The following is an 18,935-nucleotide window of genomic DNA, read 5'->3' as shown; positions in this document are numbered from 1 at the left end:
TTCTTTAATATCACCCAGGTGTTGTTTAACAGGGTTAAGAGAGAATGAGTATGGCACTTGATAACTGCTAAAACTATAGAGTAATATAATATCAATATACAAGGTACTGTATATTTATCAGCTTGAATGAACCAAACTGATTATTCAAAATTTGATACAGCCTGAGCTCCTGAGGGCCCTGATAGAAAAGAAAATGACATTTTGATTTTAGTCTAGACTTTAAAATAATGGCTGCTGGCTGTCATCCAACTCATAGGGAATTAAAACGCTTGTGATATATGTGAGATCCTTAGGAACTAATCCCTCTGTACTTCCTCTTAGATTCTAGTAAACAGCAAGTTCACCGCAAGCATCTTCAGAGAGACATTTCGTGGTCTAAGAGGAGTCCATACAGATGTCCTCTATCCGTCCCTCAACACGTGCACCTTTGACCAGCATTCCAGTCAAGCACAAGGCCTGGGCGGGCTGCTCCCTGAGGGAACCTCCTGCCTGTTTCTCTCTCTGAACCGATACGAGAGAAAGAAGAACCTGGGGCTGGCTCTGGAGGCTCTCGCATTCCTGAAGTGTAGCCTTCCTCTAAGCAAGCGAGCGGGTATTCACCTGGTGGTGGCGGGGGGCTACGATGAGCGAGTTACTGAGAATGTTCAACATTATACTGAACTGAAAGAGCTAGCAGCGCAGCTCCACTTGGAGGACTGTGTCACTTTCCTTCGCTCCCCCACTGATTCCCTGAAGGTGGCGCTGCTGCGGGGCAGCACAGCCGTGCTGTACACCCCGAGCAGAGAGCATTTTGGGATTGTTCCCGTGGAGGCCATGTACTGCTGCTGCCCTGTTATCGCGGTGAACTCTGGGGGCCCCCTGGAGAGCGTGGCCGACGGGGAGACAGGCTTCTTGTGCGAGCCCACTGCAGAAGCCTTCTCCAAGGTCATGGAGAGGCTTGTTAGGGAGCCACAGCTCTGCAGGGACATGGGACAAGCTGGGAGGAAGAGGGTGCAAGATAAATTTTCTCTTCAAGCCTTCTCCAACCAACTGTACGGGTACATTGTCAAGCTGAGCCAGTGATGTGAAAGCTGGAGGAGAGGCAGGAGACGGGTGGAAAAATGATCCTCTACTGAACTGTGAATTGTCTATGGACGATTGGGGTCTGCAGCGAGGTGATGTGGATGTCTTCTAACGGGGGCTGGATGTGTAAATGTGCAGGGAGGTGGGTGGTGGGGTGTTTTGAGGCCTCAGAGGACAATCAATCAGCATTCCCCTGGAGGGGTTGCTGAGAGAAAAAAAGGACGGAATCTCTGTACCAATTAAGAAAAGAGTAACGAGTTTACCTACCCTATCTCTGGAAAGGAAACCACACCTGCAAATGTGTATGTGGGTGTGTGTAATTGTACATGTGTAGCAGCACTGCAGCCAAGAGTCTAGCAAATTAAGTGAAATGTTTTGCACTGTGTATGTTTTTTTTCTTCTTGCTTTGCTGCAGTAGTCTTTGTCTTTGTGTTTGGGGGATGAAGAAGAAGAATGTATTTACCACCAGTGCCATCAGGCAGTGCACAGTCACAGATCGATAAACAAGATGCTATCCACTACTTCCTGTCTGCCCAGAGCTTTGTTCCTGTCCTCGCATTCAGAAGACGCTGGCCTGTTCATGACTCTTGCTGCCGCGTGGAGGTTATTAGCAGATGATAGAGAGTGGTTGGCTTTATTAGAGGTCTGGTTGATGGGCAGTGTGGCTTTGTCTGGGTCATTATCAACGAGGGGAATAGCAGAAGTTGGCTGCGCGCTGGCCTTCTCAGCCCTCCTACTGTATAGAAATGCTCTTATTGACATTCCTGAAGTCTTAATAAACAAGAAGACACATACTTCCTTGACTCTTATGGAGTTTGCTTTGTTGGAAGTTTTTTGGCCTTTAATAGACTTTGCTAAGGGTTTTGCGTGTGAGTGCAGAGGCACAGAACCATTGTTAATGTTTTGCCAACCTTCTTTTCTTTTCGATTTAACAGATTTGATCGTGCCTCGAGTTGAGAATAGCAGCGAAGGAGTTTTATTTTTGCTCATTAACAAAGTCAGTGTGACAGATATACATGGAGTTTCTTTCTCCATCCATTGCTGCATTATCATTTTGAGTTGTACAGGTATCAACATGTGTGCCATTCTTAAAGGGAAACGAATAAATAATTGGAACATTAAATTATAGGCTGATTAGGTATAGATCTTATATTTAACCACACAATCTCTTTGACTCAGGTGTTGTTGAAGCAACCTGGTTGCACACAGCATCGCCATATTGAACAAATGTGGCAAAATGCTCACTGTTGAAGTTCATCATTTATATTTGAACTCCTGGTGCAGAAAAGTCTCACAGCAATTAGTCATCCTCTCCTGTGGAGATGGAACCAGGTTGTGCTTGATGTTGGTGACCCTGATGTGAGTTCCTGGAGACACTTTGATCTCCGTAATGCGCTGTGTGCAGATTCTGGTATTTCTCAGAACACAATCACCATTTGACTTTGGAACAATTTGTTGAAGGAGGCTGCGGCAGGCTCTCTGTGTCATGTTCTCATCTTACAATAATGAGAAAATACAGTGAGACAGTGCATAAACAAAATTTTTGTAAAATAAATAAGGTACATTTTGAGTAACCGTACGTGTGCAAATTTCTTTTCAAAGAAATTACCTCGGACTCCAAAATGGATAACATGGCCTTCTCCAACACCCCAAAGAGACAATCCTGACCCTACACATGCAAACTCCTTCAAGACTCCAAACTCTGCTGTGGACACACTCTGATTAATCTAAAGAAAAACAAAAGCAAACTTAGAGCAGTACACAATATCCACACACCTGTTTTTTCTTTTCCTTGATTTCCTCATGGAATTCAAGTGAGAAGAAATTTATATTTACGATGTCAAACTTGGAAATTAAAAACGATGGACATGAAATCAAATAATTTGACTGCTTTTTTTTGAAGAGCAACTGGTACCAATAAAGGACAGTCAAAGTGAGACAACATTCATAAAACAAAGCTGACCTGCAGAAGTACTGAAGATTTTGAAATAACTAGGCTCAATACATATGCTCTAATGGGTGTAATTCTTCAAGCACACATTAAATTAGAGCTATCAGTTTTCTTAGTTATTGTCCCCCAAAATTCTTTCATTTTGGGAGATGTGGATACAACCTCTTAAATGGGTGAACGAACAAACAAACATGCACATACATCAAGTGAAACATTTCTGGAGATATTCAATAATGTTCACCTGTCTCCATGTCATTTGGGAAAAAATGCTGTTCCAGTTTCCCAAAGGGTCCATTGTTACTGTGAGTTGAAGTCGACAGATAGACTGAAAGTCAATTATTGGGACGCTGTAACCAGCCTAATATGTTACCTATTAATCTAAATGTTCTCTATTTCTCTATCAGGTTCAGGGTGGCACTAAGTCAATCATTCAAAAATAAATTATTCAGATATTTGCTTTAGGTTGTTTAAAATGTGTGGTACCTGCATTGAGTTTTCTATTCCCACTTCAGGTATTGATTCAGACGAGTTATTTTCAAAAGCTGAAATGTAAAGAAACCAACAGCAATACTGCTTGTTTTTCACAACTGAAAATTATTTGTCCCTATAGATCTAATTAGTGCAAGTGGCCTTGGTTTAATTTAGAATAAATTCTAAGGTCCAGCATTTAGAATAACAGTGATAGACCGCAATTTTTTAAGTGATGCAGCTATATTTGATGTGTGCACATACAATCAGAAAATATACTATTTTGCTACATTTGTGGGGACCAAAAACTGTGAATACAGTATACTTATGGGGACCTGACATCTTTGTGGGGACAAGATGCTGGTCCCCATAACGTTAAAGGGCTTTTTGAGGAATAAGACTTGTTTTTAGGAGTAGGGTTAGAGTTAGGTTATGGTTAGGGTAAGGGTAAGGGATAAGGTTAGGCATTTAGGTTTGATGGTTAAGGTTAGGGTAAGGGGCTAGGGAATGCATTCATGTGGGGACCAGTCATGTCAATAACTGGTCCCCACAAAGATAGCCAGACACGTACGTGTGTGTGTGTGTGTGTGTGTGTGTGTGTGTGTGTGTGTGTGTGTGTGTGTGTGTGTGTGTGTGTGTGTGTGTGTGTGTGTGTGTGTGTGTGTGTGTGTGTGTGTGTGTGTGTGTGTGTGTGTGTGTGTGTGTGTGTGTGTGTGTGCAGTGTTTCCACAAGAAGAGGTATTACGAGTAGATGATTAGAAGGGCGTTGCTGCAGTGATTTAGTGGCCCCACTAGCAAGATGATAAAAAGGCCCTGTGGAGCCTGTAAGGGAGGGAAAGACCCACAAATGGGCTCATTTCAGTGTAAATGTGTCCTACTTTTCTGTTTCACAGAAAGACACTTTAGAAGTCTATTTTCTATCCCTTCCTGTTTTCCTTACTCTTTTAAGAAACTGTCTTTACCTCAAAGTTGTGAAAATGGAATCAATGTCCATTCCCTCCCTTTCACCCCACCTCCCCTCTCTCCGTGCCCTGTGGGGGGGTGGTTATTGAGATCACTGTGTGTCTGAGTGGCAGCGATAACCGGTACCCAGGTGCCACTGGCACATGGTGTTTAATTAATTAATGAGACCACAGGCTTGGTTTTCTAATTCCACCTAGCCAGCACCGGGTTGTAGGGGAGATAGCTGTGAATTGTTTAGGTGTGTTTTCAGGCGAGGAAAGGAGAGATGTATGTGTCAGTATGTGCGTGTTATGGGTGTATATCTATTTTGTTGGCAGTTTGGGAGCTGGTTTCCTTGTTAGTGGAATATTAAATATGTATGGAATATTTTTACTCTGACTTTTAATCACGCCATATGATTGGGAGTTAATCATGGGCTAAATGCAGATGATGATGAAAAAAACACAGTTAGTGTTAATACATCAATCTGAACCTCCGGAACACTAACCAGGTCATGGACTCATTGCCCTGAAACAGAGAAATGAGATTTAAACATAATGCAACTAGCGGATGCTGTGTAGAGCAACATAAGGTGCGTGTTATGCAGGTTTAGTAATAAATGAGATGATTGTAGGGTTAAGATCAGTAGAAGTCATTAAAACATAGAAAGCAAGGACACTGTGACATTTTTACCAGCTGGAGAGCATGTATAAGAAATAAAAGATATGACTATTCAGAAATGTAATAGTCCACTAATGTCCATGTATGTATGTGTGTATATATATATATATATATATAAAAATTTAACAAAAAATATAAATGAAGATGAAAAACAAGTTACAGCCATCAACCATCAACAACCATCCTTTCTCAATATTTCTTACTCAATACAATATTTCATTCAAGATTCAAAGCTTTAGTCACAGTACAATGATATTCTTAGCTTTCTATCCCTTTTAATTATTATCTATCGAGGAGACAATTTTAAACGTTAAAAAATATTTCTAAACAGGAGGATACAAACAGAATTAGGGAAGAAAAATCCCTTGGTTAAATAAAAACATATGTAAAAGAAATAAAAATAATAATAATAATTTTGCAACAGTATGAGTACCGTTAGATGTATAATACTGTTCATTCGATGTGCAATATCAACTTAAAAGGGAGATGTGCCATTCCAGTCTTTGGATATGTTGCAGCAGCAAAAATAGGTATGGTGCGCGTCTGTAATCTTAACCAATCAAAATTGACCAAACACAAACATGCAAAAATGACATTTCTCTTGGATATATTGAAAGCTGTTGATTGAAAGTGATCAAACAATCTGGATCTACAGATTATCTTCTGCAATTTCCTGTGACGTGTAAAGATGCATCGCCTTCCTTTTTGTTCCCAATATTTTCATACGAGAGAAGTTTTACTGTTGGAAAATGCTGCGAGGAGAAAGAGCCTTCCTCGTAATGAATGATAGAATATGCTTAAACAATAGATAATCTACATTTGTATTCACAGCTCGTCTTTTAAGAGCTGTTTTACGTGGTACATGTTAGCAAATTATGTATTTCACTCTTTACTGCTTCCATAAACTAGTCAAATATATTAGCTTACTCCTCATAAATGTTAACACTGCACAACTCTTATACTCACACTGGCATAACAGTATTAGGAGCTGATCTCACAGAGGTAAGGAATGATTTAATAAAGCTACATAAAACTCTTCACTATGTGGGAGATCACAATAAAATTTCTATAATCTCTGATCTCTGATATTATAGATAGCCTCTATAAAAAATAGCTTTATGACCCAGAAAAGAGAGGCATTACGACTTGATCTACCCTGCACGTTGTGGTTTAAACCATCTTATAGCTCAAAGATAAATTATTCCATAGAGTTTATACATCATCTTACTCACAGGAGGTTTATCTGTAAAAATGTAAGGAGTCTTTTTTCAGATGTAAAGTTATAATGAAGTGTCCACTGTCAATGATGCTCGCAGTCAGATGAGAACCAACACAAAATTACCCAAAGAAAAAACAATGATGGTTGCACACTGTTCTGGTACACAAATATGTATATGTAACTCATTGATAAGATTATCATCAAAGTTTTCACAAAGCAATTGTGTGCTTCAGCTGTGTATTGGAAGACACATGCATTTTCTGGTCTGTGAATATTAATCAACATTGTCCATATAAGAACTTGGCCAAAAACAACTGAGAGCAGTGATTTCAATTGGCTCTTGTCAAAGTTGCCAAGGTACCCAGGTGCTGCAAAGATGCTGGATGGCTGTATAAACTGTGTCAGTCCAGACCGAATAGTGACAGGGCGTAACTTTTCCTAAAACCATGTTATCATTTTTGACTTTTTCTGTTTTTAGTTATAGATTAAACAAACAGTCAAGCCAGGATAGCTGTTTCCACCCGCGTCCAGTCTTTATGCTTAACTAGGCTAACCTAGCTTGCTTCCAGATCTCTAAATCAATGCCCACATCTCACTTGTGTTTACCTATTTAAAGGTGATGTAGGTAAGATTGGGAAGATCCAAGACTTGGCCAAAACATTTGAACTTTGACAACTTCTCAGTCCCTCCCCCCCTTCTACTAAAACCAAAACGGTCTCATTTTTTAAAATACCTGATTCATGTAGTTCTACTCAAACATAGGGTCAGTTTCAGCACATTTGACTGATAGTTTGTTTATAAGTCTTACCTACTGCACCTTTATATGTTTCCAATGACAATTGCCAGTTGGAGAAACAAACGACCTATCAGAACTTCAAGGTGTAATTCAAAACCTGGGAGCACTTTTCCTAGCTAGCTAACTATATATATCTTTCGGACCATAATTACGAGCCACCGAGTCAGAAAAGGTCAGGCTTCTATCAAATCTGAGTTGGAGATATGAGAAATATTTGATAGCGGCAATACCACTTAGTAACAATGAATAAATGAAGTGAAACAAAATGACAATTCGGTCTTCGATGCACAGACATGAAACTGTTAACAATTCTGACATCTATCTCTCACAAAGTAAGTATTGCTCAAAAGGTTGACCTATTGCTTTAAGACAGGTCAACCTGCTGAATAACCTTCAACTTAGAAGTGAAGTTAGAGATTATATTGTGAACTTTCTGCTTTTATTCATCTGCTATCTTACATTTATATCCCAGATAAACTTAGATCTAAACACACACACACACACACACACACACACACACACACCCCAATCCTGGCATCCTGGTTGCTCTTCCTAGAGCAGCAAGGTACTGCATGAGGGGGGAGAAAAAGGAAGAGGCAACAGGAGAACCGACCTCCCATTGAACTTGGCTCTCTTCCAGCACTCATTCAGCCAGTAATCAGCTGTGAGTCAGTCAGTCATACTGGCTTTAAACAAACACATTAACATTTGAGCATACATTACATGAACGCTCACTTGTGCACGCCCAAATACATGCTGTCATCATATAAACAAACACACACACACACACACACACACACACAATCAGGCACTGCATCTGTGTGCACAGTGTGTGTGCTGCGCTCTTAATTGGTGCATTTTTCCTGTTTTTTTAATGCTTTTTTGACCTCAGAAGGAGAGTTTCTTTACAGACGTTGGCCAGAGGGGTGCGTTTGATAGTTCTGGTGGGGACTTGCTTAGGGCTACCAAAGGAAGGGGTCTACAATGATGATGGTGGAGGGGTTGGGATAGATCAAGTATGTGGGGTGTTTGTGCAGGCAAACATACAGAGAGTGGCTGGCCTGGTACAACCTGATCAAGGGGGTACAATCGCCCACCTATGGCCCAGAACGAACAAAGACTTGCCTGTGGGTACGACTCAACAGCGCTGCATGTGGAGAAGCTGAGCAGACCCCCACAAAGCTGGGGATGATAACCTCCGGTGATAACACTCAAAGGGGTGAATGTCAATCATGCTGCCTTTGTGTGTGTGTGTGTGTGTGTGTGTGTGTGTGTGAGTGTGTGTGTGTGTCTGTCTGCGTGTGTGAGACAATGGCCCTCAATTGTTGATGCAAGTATGCTTTATGTACAACTATGCATATTTAATGTGTGTATGTTTGTGTGTGTATGTGTGTGTGTGTGTGTGTGTGTGTGTGTGTGTTCCCACTGCCCAGTGATGGCCTATTAGATTGAGCTGTCAGTCGGCAGGCAGCAGATGAAGATTAATGGAGCATCCAAACAATAAGAGGCTGGCAATGATCATAAATATGCTAATGGACATTATCAATACACACTCATTGACGTGTGTGTACAGTATTCATGCAGCAAAGATTTGGGAAAGGACTTGATTCGGGTTACTGAGTTGAATCCGTTCTCACTCTTCCCCTCGGGATTCACACCAAAAAGCAGTTCACACACGGAATGGACAGGCGTTGCATGTATTATGTTTGGGTTGTGGGCTACAAGAAGGAGGAGGGCTCATTCAGCAGATGACATGATTGGTGTTACATTAAAATGTGTTTATTTAGTGTTTGTGCGCGTGTGTGTAGGTGTATGAGAAGGGCAGTGGATACTGATGATGTCTGTGCCAAGCCTCTGATTAAGACTACAGGTTCAGCTAATGGCACAATGAGAGGCTGATTAAGAGAGGAGTAGCGGTAGATAAAAGGGATAGATGGACAGATCCATTCACTAAACTGATGATGGGGCTCTTTGTTGTCTTGTCCTATTCTACGGTTCTCTGGGGTCCTTCCTGTGTCTGCAGCATAAACTCATTTTTTAAATGAAAAGCGTCTTTCTTCATCTCTCTTTGCCTCCCTCTCTTTTTTCTCTTTTTTCTCTTTCGCCGCCCATCTGGGTCACACAGCACAAAAGAGCAGTACAGGGGCTCCGAACAGATACGTTGTCATCCACTTCATCACTATAAAAACACACTTCTTAACCTCCTTCTATCTATTTTTCACCCATGGTCGTCTCTTCTCATGCAACCTCCCACCCATTTTTCTAATTCTCTATTAAGGTCTGCAAAGTCCACTGGGAAATGTTGGTGCTCTCAGGGCTCTCCGACCTTCCTTGTCCTTTAAACACACATACACTCCTCCAGTCACAGACACATATACTATCCGTCCGATCCAAATGGAGAGTGTAATTTGTGTGTGGCAGGTGGCGATGGATGGAGCACGTAAAGTAGAGATAGGGAAGTGGTTATGATTGGGGCTAATGAGCTCACAGGGGACGCTTGAATAGAAGAGGCTAGCCAATGGCAAGCCCTGCTGAGCTGAGACCCTCGTAGTCCCATGGGAATTTGTTTGTGTACAAGTGTGTACAGTCCCTGTGGTCATTATACACTCATTCAGCTGAGCTAGTTATTATTGCTCTCCGTGGACAGGTATAGTTAAGCATTTAGACGTCAAATCACATCGGTCATTAAGTCAAGGTCACTGCTAACTGGTAAAACACAGAGGGGTTTGCTTGTTTTTAGAGTGCCACTGAGTATTATGCTCTTGGAAATCAGGCAGAGAAAACTCATAGAAACTCTGTGATAATTGCTAACACTGCATCAGTGGGAAGTGTGGGTGTTTGCGAACAGGTGTGTGTGACAGTGTGTCATTCTGTGTGTCTCATTACCATGCATCGTGTGTCAGTGTTGTCCAGGAGGCTGAGCCTCCGCACGGTGCTCCAAGGGAGAGTTATAGATTACTGGCTAGAGCAGACAGGGGCTAGGGGAGCCGCTGGAGCCCAGACCCGAGAACCACAGGCTGGGCACGGCTTTCAGCTCATCAGCCTGTCTCTTGAGGCTGCGGAGCTTAACCTGGAGCAAGGCTCTGATTAACCAGACTAATGACGGTGCGGCCCCCAGCTCCCAATGCCCAACACCATAATCACTGCTTAAGGCCCTGGCCAGTCAGCGTGTCTATATGGAGAGAGAGAGAGCAGTGTCACAGCTTAATGGATAAGTCTACTGACAACAAGCATTTTGAGTCAACTGTCAATACAAGCTTTTATAGTCACTCAGATGGCAGGAGACCAATGTATGATAGGCTGGAATGAGATCAAATACATTCAGAGCTCAAATATTTTTTTCTGTTTGTCAGCTTTATGTGTTCATGTGGCTGAGTCCGTGCATGTGAATGTGTGTCACCACAGTTGGAGGTGTTTAATGAGTGCTGATCGATGTCTCATCTGTGCCTCCTTATCTCTAAAGCAAACATTTAATCAGCACAATGGAAGCTTTCAGCCTTTGGTACACACAGAGACCCCAACAGACAAACTACACAAACCAAACGACATATGCAAATTAGACAAAGACAGACGTGCTTTTGTTCATGTGCCGCTCTTAGAACTACCCAATAAGTGCAATAACCATAAACCTGTAGGATGCACGTCTTGTTTATTAGTGTCTTTGTGTGTGTGAAGGTGGGAAGGATGGGGTAGGCATGCAGGTGAATTTGCTCTGCAGACAGAAGAGCATGCCAGTAGAGTTTACTGTCCTCTGTGAGTAAAGTGATTTCTGACAACCCCTAAATGAAGCCCCGGGGGTGGGGTGGCCTGCAGATCAAAGACCTGCTTTATGACTGTTTGTGTGTGTGAGAGAGTAAGAGACAGAGGTAATAGCTTGGCGTTGTAAGAGGGGGTGAGTCGATAAGTGATCTCCGATAGAGAATGTGGTGGGAGTTATCCAACATTGAGTTCAGAGGCCAAAAAAAGACTTAACCTACAGGTTTATTTCAGCAGCTGTATGAGGGAATACATGATACCACTGCAATTACACTTACAGTATAAGCCTCCAAATAGAACAAAAGGAATGTGGAGAGGGAAGATGTTTTACCTGCAGGAGATATTTAGGCAAAGAGGAGGCAGACCTGGTTTATAAAATATAACAAGAGTTGTTCAATTTTTCTACAAAGTTCTTTACTTATTGTCAATAAAGCCCATCAAAAGAGCAAAACCAGCAATATGAACTACGTCTCTCAATATTATTCAACTGCCCCAAACCCACTCGTTCCTAATAAGTAAAGTAGAAAACCTTTAAAAAAAACAGCTCAGCATTTTTTTTTTTAAGGATTTATCAATTTCTTAAAAAGAGTCTGTCGTTGAGGTTAAAGTGCATATGCTGGTGAACGTTATGCAATCTTAATGTTTTTCGGACAACAAATGAATAAGCTCAGGCTTTGGTGACATCAACAATTCTGTTAGTAGGATGATTAATTTGTCAATTAGTTTGAGGATTTTGTTGACATTAAGAGAACTATAGAATATTGCCAGCTTTGTTTGTTAGGGTGACAGAATAAAGAGAAGAAGTTGTGGCAGAGTAGATGTGTGTATGCAGGACACATGTTCGATGGGCCAGTCTTTACAAGTTTACAGGGGCTGGTATTGACTGAGAGCCCTGACTAAGCCATCCACATTGCTGCTGATCCTTCATAACATCCAGGGCTTACCTTGTGTCCAGACGTACAATTGTGGGTGACTGGATGTGTGCTAGCCAAGCATATTTCTATTAGTTCTGCCTTTACAAGTGCTTGGTGATGGCTATAAGCAGAAGACATCCAGGCATGCACTCATAGCAGCTGTGTTTCTGAAAGGATCCAGCCTCCATTGTTCTCCTGTCACTAACTCATCTCTCAGGCCCAGGAGACCCACTGGTGACATTTACCAGACCTCCCCTCTCCACCCTGCCTGCCTCACCCTCTCCTCATCGCTTCTCTTTCACCAGCCCCTTCCACTCTCCTGTCTCATTCTCTCGTTCTTTCCATCATGTCCCGTCTCTCCATCTCTCTCTATGGCATGATGTGCCAGGACAGATGTGTGTGGATAGGTGTGTGTGTGTGTGTGTGTGTGTGTAAGACATAGTGAGTGTCTGTGTTAATGAGTGGCCCTTTAAGGCTATTAACTTAAGATTGCTATGCCCAGAGTCCCACATTACCCAGCAAGCATTGCCCCCTACACAGAATGGTAATTGGGAAGGAGACAGAGAGAGACAGAGAGAGAGAGAGAGGGAGAGAGAGAGAGGGTCAGGTGGTAGAAGTGAAAATAATAGGAGGATAAACGAGGGATTATTAGGTGGATCGAGAACCAGAGGAGCGATTGATCAGGTTGATTTGTGTCTGCAGAGAGAGATGGTGTGAAGATAGGACGGGTTAAAGGTCACACACTCTTGTATGTACATACACGTATGAGCGCAGGCATGAGACAACACCCCCCCCCCATGTTTAGATGCATGAGTGGACACTCTTTAAACCAGCAAACTACACAGTGTAAACTTAAAACCACACATGCACACAGAAATACTGCAACATACATGGACACTCAGAGTGAAAAAGAGAACACATGCCACAGGTTTATGTTATGGCTTTTATTGTATTATTTCCTATCACCCTTTGTGCATATATCAGAGTTCATGTGTTTTGAATGTTTAAAAAGATTTATATTGCTCTTCTATGTGTGTGTGTGTGTGTGCGTTTGTGTGTGCCTGCGTGTGCGCGTGTGAGTGCGCGTTATCGTGGATGTAAGTTAACCTTTAATCTCTCTGACTGTTGTTGTCAATTTACACTTTTTTAGATTGTGTAACACCAGCATCACCTATGGGACACAGACATGAACAGCAACATTTCTCAGCCTTATTTGTGTCTCCCTCGTCTGCTATCCCTGCTAAAAAAAATCTGGAACACACAGACTTTTTTTTAACAAAAGTGAACAACTAAAGAACTAAATCTTGTTATATTATATATTTAATCAATTTAGGTCATTTTCATTAGTTTAAGTAAAACCAGCAGTCCAACTGTGCTTCATTAGTTAGCAAAGGTGTGTGATGATACATTAAATATCATCGTCTAATGTTGGCACCATTTGTTATAAAACTAATTCAATACAAAATATCATATAAATATATATATTTCTGGAGATCTGATTGTCACTGCCGTCATGATTTCTATTGGATACATTCTGATGCTAATGTACATTCCTTCTGTTGAGCCTGCAAGCAGTTTCACTGTTTTGCTCACAGTTCTGAAATTGTTGACTAAATGGACTGAATGAACTTTGAGAATGACAATGACTGGACACAGAGCAAGTGTAAAACTATCAACGTCACTGTCACACTTAAGTGTGTTCCTGAGTCAAAGGCAGTTCACTGGCTACAGATTCTTTAGATTTTGTATTTCTCAACTATAGATTAAGTAGGCCTAATACGATCATAATTAATCAGACTATAATAAACTATAAGACACAAAGGCACTGAAGTGAACAAAGTCCTTAAAAATGTTTAGGTAAAACTTTGCTTGTTGTCTTTAACCAAAGTTGATGAGACATCTTGTTCTTACCCATGCCGGTCTCATATATTACATAGTGAACTGCATCAGTTGGAAAGGTTTTCTGTGAAAAGTGAAAATAATAGATAGTGGAATAAGAAAAGACTATAAGCCAACCTGAACATGAAACAAACCATAGCTTCATATCACCACCAAGTGGCAGGACTGCATACAACAACTGAAAAAGAGATGATGTAAGGATAAAAGTAAGGAGTTAATTCAAGTGAGATGGTGCTTTTGATGTTTTGTTCAGTTACTGGTCACCTGTACTGCAGTTCTCCAGTTGGAATGAATCTTATTGGGACGTTGTGAACTAAACACACAAATTAAAGCTGCACAATTTTAAATAAATAAGTATCTAGATTTGGACCTGTATACAAATATACACATATTATTAGACAGCTGTGGGATGCATGTGCCAGATTTGTTTGCAGCAAGCAATACGAATAATTTATACAAAGCAATTAGCCTTAACAACAGGGTGGGCATTGCATAGGGTGATTTCAGTATATTTGGACAAAGAACATTTAAATTGAGCTACTTACTGTTAAATAAACAGCATATCAACCTTTGTGTTAGAAGATTGAATTTACAGGAAATAGAATTGAACAAATAACTGACTAAGAATATGAAAAATTAGTAAGTAAAAAGGGAATTTAGAGACTTTCTTTTTGGCGTGTCAAGAGTCTAACCTTAAGAGGACTAAAATCATTTTTTTCTCCATTTCCAACCAACCTGTCTTTTTTTTTTAAACCTCCTGCCTTCATATAGGCCTACCACCAAATCAGACTGTGTGTAAACTGTTTTGGAAGTACCCTCTACCTCTGACAATAAAGAATAATCCCCAATTGATTGATCCTCATTACAGCACGTAGCGGCTCCTCATTGGTTGTTACTGTGATTGACCGAGGAGGGAGAAGAGAGGGAGGCCGGGCGAAACCATTCATCTGGGCAATTTCGGATGAAAATATGTGAAGATTAATGAACACAGCTCAGCATCTAGATTCGGATTTCAAAGAGGATTAAGGGCGTGTAGATGAATTAGATGGTACGATTACAAATATGGGTAATTTAGGATCGGATTAGCCTCTTAATCACACGGTCATCGGCGCCGAACCACCCAACCCCCCCACACCCCTGCGAGTAAACAGCTAAACGGGCAAGTGGGATGCGGGAATGATTTTTGGTGACGCTGCGATGGGTACCTGCGAAGATACCGAAATTCAAACAATGATAAGGATCCGATTTGATTTCACGTTGCTTTAGTCGTTTTTTTACCGCATCTTTGTTGACATTTGTGGCCATGATTTTCCTGCGGAGGCTCGTGCAGCTGTTGGTGCTGCTGATCCACAGCGGATGGTGGGGGGTTACGGCGAGCCCCACAGATGAAGGAGCACTCCGGACCGGCCACGGGGAGCACGGAGAGCCGGGACATCAGGAACCTCACAAGGACTCCTACAGCACGTTCGCCTCCGAGTTCCTGGAGTCCAGATATCTGTCCGATGACGGTAAGGATCTAATGCATTGTACTAAAGATTCTCAGGTGGGGAGTTGTGTTTACAGGTCATGGGCAATAGACAAACTTCTAACATGCAAGCTTGAAGCATAACCAAGGAGAATTCAAGCGAAACTGTACGTGTGCTGTTTATTTTGTCATGTGTCCAACCTGTCTCCACTGTGCAAGGCCTTTCAGCACCCAGGCCAGCTCCCCGGTGGTAGCTGCCCACCCCTCCTCCTCACACACACACACACACACACACACACACACACACACACACACACACACACACACACACACACACACACACACACACACACACACACACACACACACACACACACAGCAGATGGCTTCCCCCTAGTTGGTCCTTTGACTGTCTTGAAAACGAGCATCAATTGTTTTTTTGTATGGAACCAACAAAGTATTGTATTGAATTTTGCAGGTTATCCATTCCCTACCGCGCCACCAGTGGATCCCTTTGCCAAAATCAAAGTCAGCGACTGTGGAGTAACCAAAGGATGCATAAGGTTAGAGAACGACACACATCTTTTTCTGAAAGTGCAACTGCGTTCCCCTCGGCTCCTTGATCCTAGATGCTGTGGACTGACTTTAGAAGACTGGAACTAAACATGGCCTTCTCCACTGTGTAGTCTTTGTTCTCTGAAACCTAGTGGAAATTAATTTCAAAAGTGCCCTAGTTAAATCCCTTATGTTATTTTGGTATTCTAAATGTGTTTGTCAGTCGTGCCTGTGGAGTGAAAGTATTTATTTGTCTATGTACAGATATGGGAAGCCAGGATGTGATGCAGAAACGTGTGACTACTTTCTGAGTTATCGTCGCATCGGGACAGATGTGGAGTATGAGATGAGTGCAGACACAGATGGCTGGGTGGCCGTAGGTTTCTCCTCTGACAAAAAAATGGTGAGCAGCTGCACAAAAACAACTTTGACAGTTGGGATTTTGTTTGGGACAGCATAACACATATTTGTGTTATTTTATAGCAGAACTAATTTTTAAAATGTTGTTGCATCAAACTGAGTTACTGCAAATACATACCCTGGGAATCCAGAGTTCTTGCGAGAGCACAATTTGAATTTAATCAGCGAGTTACTGACATTGTGTAATACTGCTCATTAACTATGCCCTTGTAGCAGAGCGGCACCAATCACATATATAGGCGGGCCAGAGGCAAGCTAAACAGATGACGACAGTTTAATCTACCATTTAGCTCCGCTCGTAGCTAAGCATGGGGCTCTGCATACGTCACCCCGTGGGTTGTTGTGTTATCCAATTGAGTGCAGTGAGATTTTCAAATGCACGCCTGGTGCCATCTCTGGAGATGGGTGACTTTCATTTCTCAATGCCAGACCCTTAATCTTTTGGATTTGGGTCTGGATTTCCAGTCGAGCAAATATATGGTCCATAATCTATACTGAAACACCTAGATGTGTTGCAAATGATGCATCTTTTTAAAAGCGTACAGTCAATAGACTGTGAAACCAAATGATTAACTACAGAAGAATTTACATTTGAAAGCACTTACAAAATTGTTCTCCCAATAATGACCTATTGCATATCTGCCAGTTGAAAATGAATTTCCCATGCATGCAGTCAGGGTTTCAATTGATAATATTAAAGGAGATTTTGACTTGTTACCTATTCCTACAGGAAAAGAAATTGAAAACTTACACTCATGTTGAGAGTAATGACCCATTTTAATAAAAGTTTAAAGAATTAGTTGCAGAGTCAAAGTATGTCGCCAGTCTCATGTAAGCGCAATCTCACTGTGTGACAGTTCTTTGGCAAAAAACACTCAATCTTACTGCACTTGCATTAAAATTATTAGAATCTGATCCAATAAATTAAAATTCTACATCAGAATCTAACATTCTTTCAAGAAATGAATGTGTAGCAATTTGAAATAAAGCTCTTCATGCTTCCTATTTCCTCAGGGAGGAGACGATGTCATGGGCTGTGTCCATGACGATAATGGACGTGTACGGATTCATCACTTCTACAATGTTGGCCAATGGGCTAAGGAAATAAAGAGGAACCCTGCTAGAGATGAAGAAGGCATTTTTGAGAACAACCGGGTAACCTGCCGCTTCAAACGTCCGTTATACGTCCCTAGAGAGGAGACACTTGTGGACTTACACCTGTCATGGTATTACCTGTTTGCATGGGGACCTGCCATACAAGGTGATTGATCAAGCGTTAGCATCAAGTCAACTGTTTTTGTGCTTTTTTTGGTCTTTTGTGACATCTTACATCATCTTACCTTTTCTCATAGGTTCCATCACAAGGCATGACATCGACAATCCACCTGTCAGCGACCGCATGATCAGCATCTATAAGTATGAGGACCTCTTCATGCCTTCTACAGCCTACCAGACCTTCAATTCTCCCCTCTGCTTACTGCTCATAGTAGCCCTCACCTTCTACTTACTAATGGGAACACCATAATGAAGCACAGCAGAGCACATGGTGGAACAAAGAGAGATGAGAAGAGGAAGCAGCAATAAAAACAAGTTGTCTGATGCCACATTCAAGTGTGCAGTTTGCACAAAGAGACGCTGTTTTAGATTTAGTAAACACAATAGAGAGTATATATTAATTACTCTGAACTCAAACAGAGGATCCTGACACGTAATAAACCTATATTGTAGAGTTGTCATGTACTGGTGTCGGTACAAAACAAGAGGTGTGATAGTGTTATAGTCTAAATATGCCAGTTTCTTTCAGTATTTATGATAGCTTCCAAGTATTTTAAAAATACTACTACACATGACAATAAGGATATCTCAAAAGTCTTCGTAGTACTGCATGCACTGTGAAATCTGGAAATGATTTCCAAAACCCGCTGTTCACCGGTCATGAGAAGACAGTGCTCAAGTTGAACTTTGCTAAAACGCAAAGGTTTTTTGAGGACAAAAGAAAACAAGCAGCTCAAAACCGTTTGCGCACACTCTTCCTGTCTCTTTACTGTCTAATGTTTATATGGATACCAAGCTTTGCAAAATCAAAAGATTAAATATTTGTTGTTTGTACTATCAGAAAATATAGTTTCCAAGGTTATAGGGACTGCCTACAGTACAATATGCACTTACCATGCAATAGATTTTCGTTTACTTTTTCTTTGGCACTCAAACACTTGGCTCCTCTCACTTTTCCTCACTTTCCTTTTTTAGATTGTTTCCCCTTTCTAGACCACAGTAGCTGTTGGACATGTTTATCAGTACAAACAGAGAGAGACTTCTATATGAGTTACTGTTGCAAGCAATAACACACTGAACAGGAGCAACCTGTGGATTGAAGAACAGTTTGCCTTGAACATGGACTATTTTTCCCCCCTGGGCTGCTATTGTAGCCTTTTGATCTTTATTAAAAATTGATTGATAGGTTAAAATACCTCCAACTGAAACAATCTGCTATGTTTGTGTTTATTATGAATAAGCCTTTGAAAACAATATAAAATACACAAAACAGTAGATATCTTCCTTTGCATGAACAGACAGATGTCAGTCAAACAGTATACGGCCACCATAGGAGATAAGATTAATAAAAATAAAAAACTGTAAATTTAATCTCTTGGCTACCATTGAGGACACTTATGTCATGTCCTCTGTATTTTGAGAATGCACATGCTGTAGCAACCTGGTACTATGTGTAACTTTAGATTTTGGTGCAAATCAGGCATGAAAATAGTCTTCCAGGGTGACACTACCCCAACTTATACTTATAACAT

At 41.3% G+C, this 18,935-nt stretch overlaps 2 protein-coding genes across 3 annotated transcripts in view; both read left to right on the top strand.

Annotated features, from left to right (window-relative positions):
• Positions 1 to 1,858, top strand: part of alg2 (ALG2 alpha-1,3/1,6-mannosyltransferase) — a 66,539-nt gene extending 64,681 nt beyond the window's left edge. For both annotated transcript variants that reach the window (XM_034873806.1, XM_034873805.1), the window contains one exon: positions 322 to 1,858. In XM_034873806.1, the coding sequence (XP_034729697.1) occupies positions 322 to 1,062 (741 nt within the window). In that variant the 3' untranslated portion in view covers positions 1,063 to 1,858. The remainder of the gene's footprint in view (positions 1 to 321) is intronic.
• Positions 1,859 to 14,612: 12,754 nt separating this feature from the next.
• On the top strand, positions 14,613 to 18,614 carry LOC117946607 (DOMON domain-containing protein FRRS1L). The gene is made up of 5 exons (XM_034874869.1): positions 14,613 to 15,196; positions 15,632 to 15,716; positions 15,973 to 16,111; positions 17,143 to 17,389; positions 17,481 to 18,614. The coding sequence occupies exons 1-5, from the start codon at positions 14,992 to 14,994 to the stop codon at positions 17,651 to 17,653; spliced, it is 849 nt and encodes a 282-aa protein (XP_034730760.1). The 5' UTR covers positions 14,613 to 14,991; the 3' UTR covers positions 17,654 to 18,614.
• Positions 18,615 to 18,935: the final 321 nt, after the last annotated feature.

The sequence above is a fragment of the Etheostoma cragini genome, chromosome 6, assembly GCF_013103735.1.
Source record: "Etheostoma cragini isolate CJK2018 chromosome 6, CSU_Ecrag_1.0, whole genome shotgun sequence".
Classification (NCBI taxonomy): Eukaryota; Metazoa; Chordata; class Actinopteri; order Perciformes; family Percidae; genus Etheostoma; species Etheostoma cragini.
Note: the sequence above shows the minus strand (reverse complement) of the source record. Positions and strands in the feature narration are given on the sequence as shown.

Excerpts from the sequence above, each read along its gene's own strand:
- LOC117946607 (XM_034874869.1), top strand. The coding sequence starts at position 14,992 with ATGATTTTCCTGCGGAGGCTCGTGCAGCTGTTGGTGCTGCTGATCCAC. Across the intron at positions 15,197-15,631 it reads CAGATATCTGTCCGATGACG|GTTATCCATTCCCTACCGCG; the intron begins GTAAGGATCTAA and ends TGAATTTTGCAG. Across the intron at positions 15,717-15,972 it reads GTAACCAAAGGATGCATAAG|ATATGGGAAGCCAGGATGTG; the intron begins GTTAGAGAACGA and ends GTCTATGTACAG.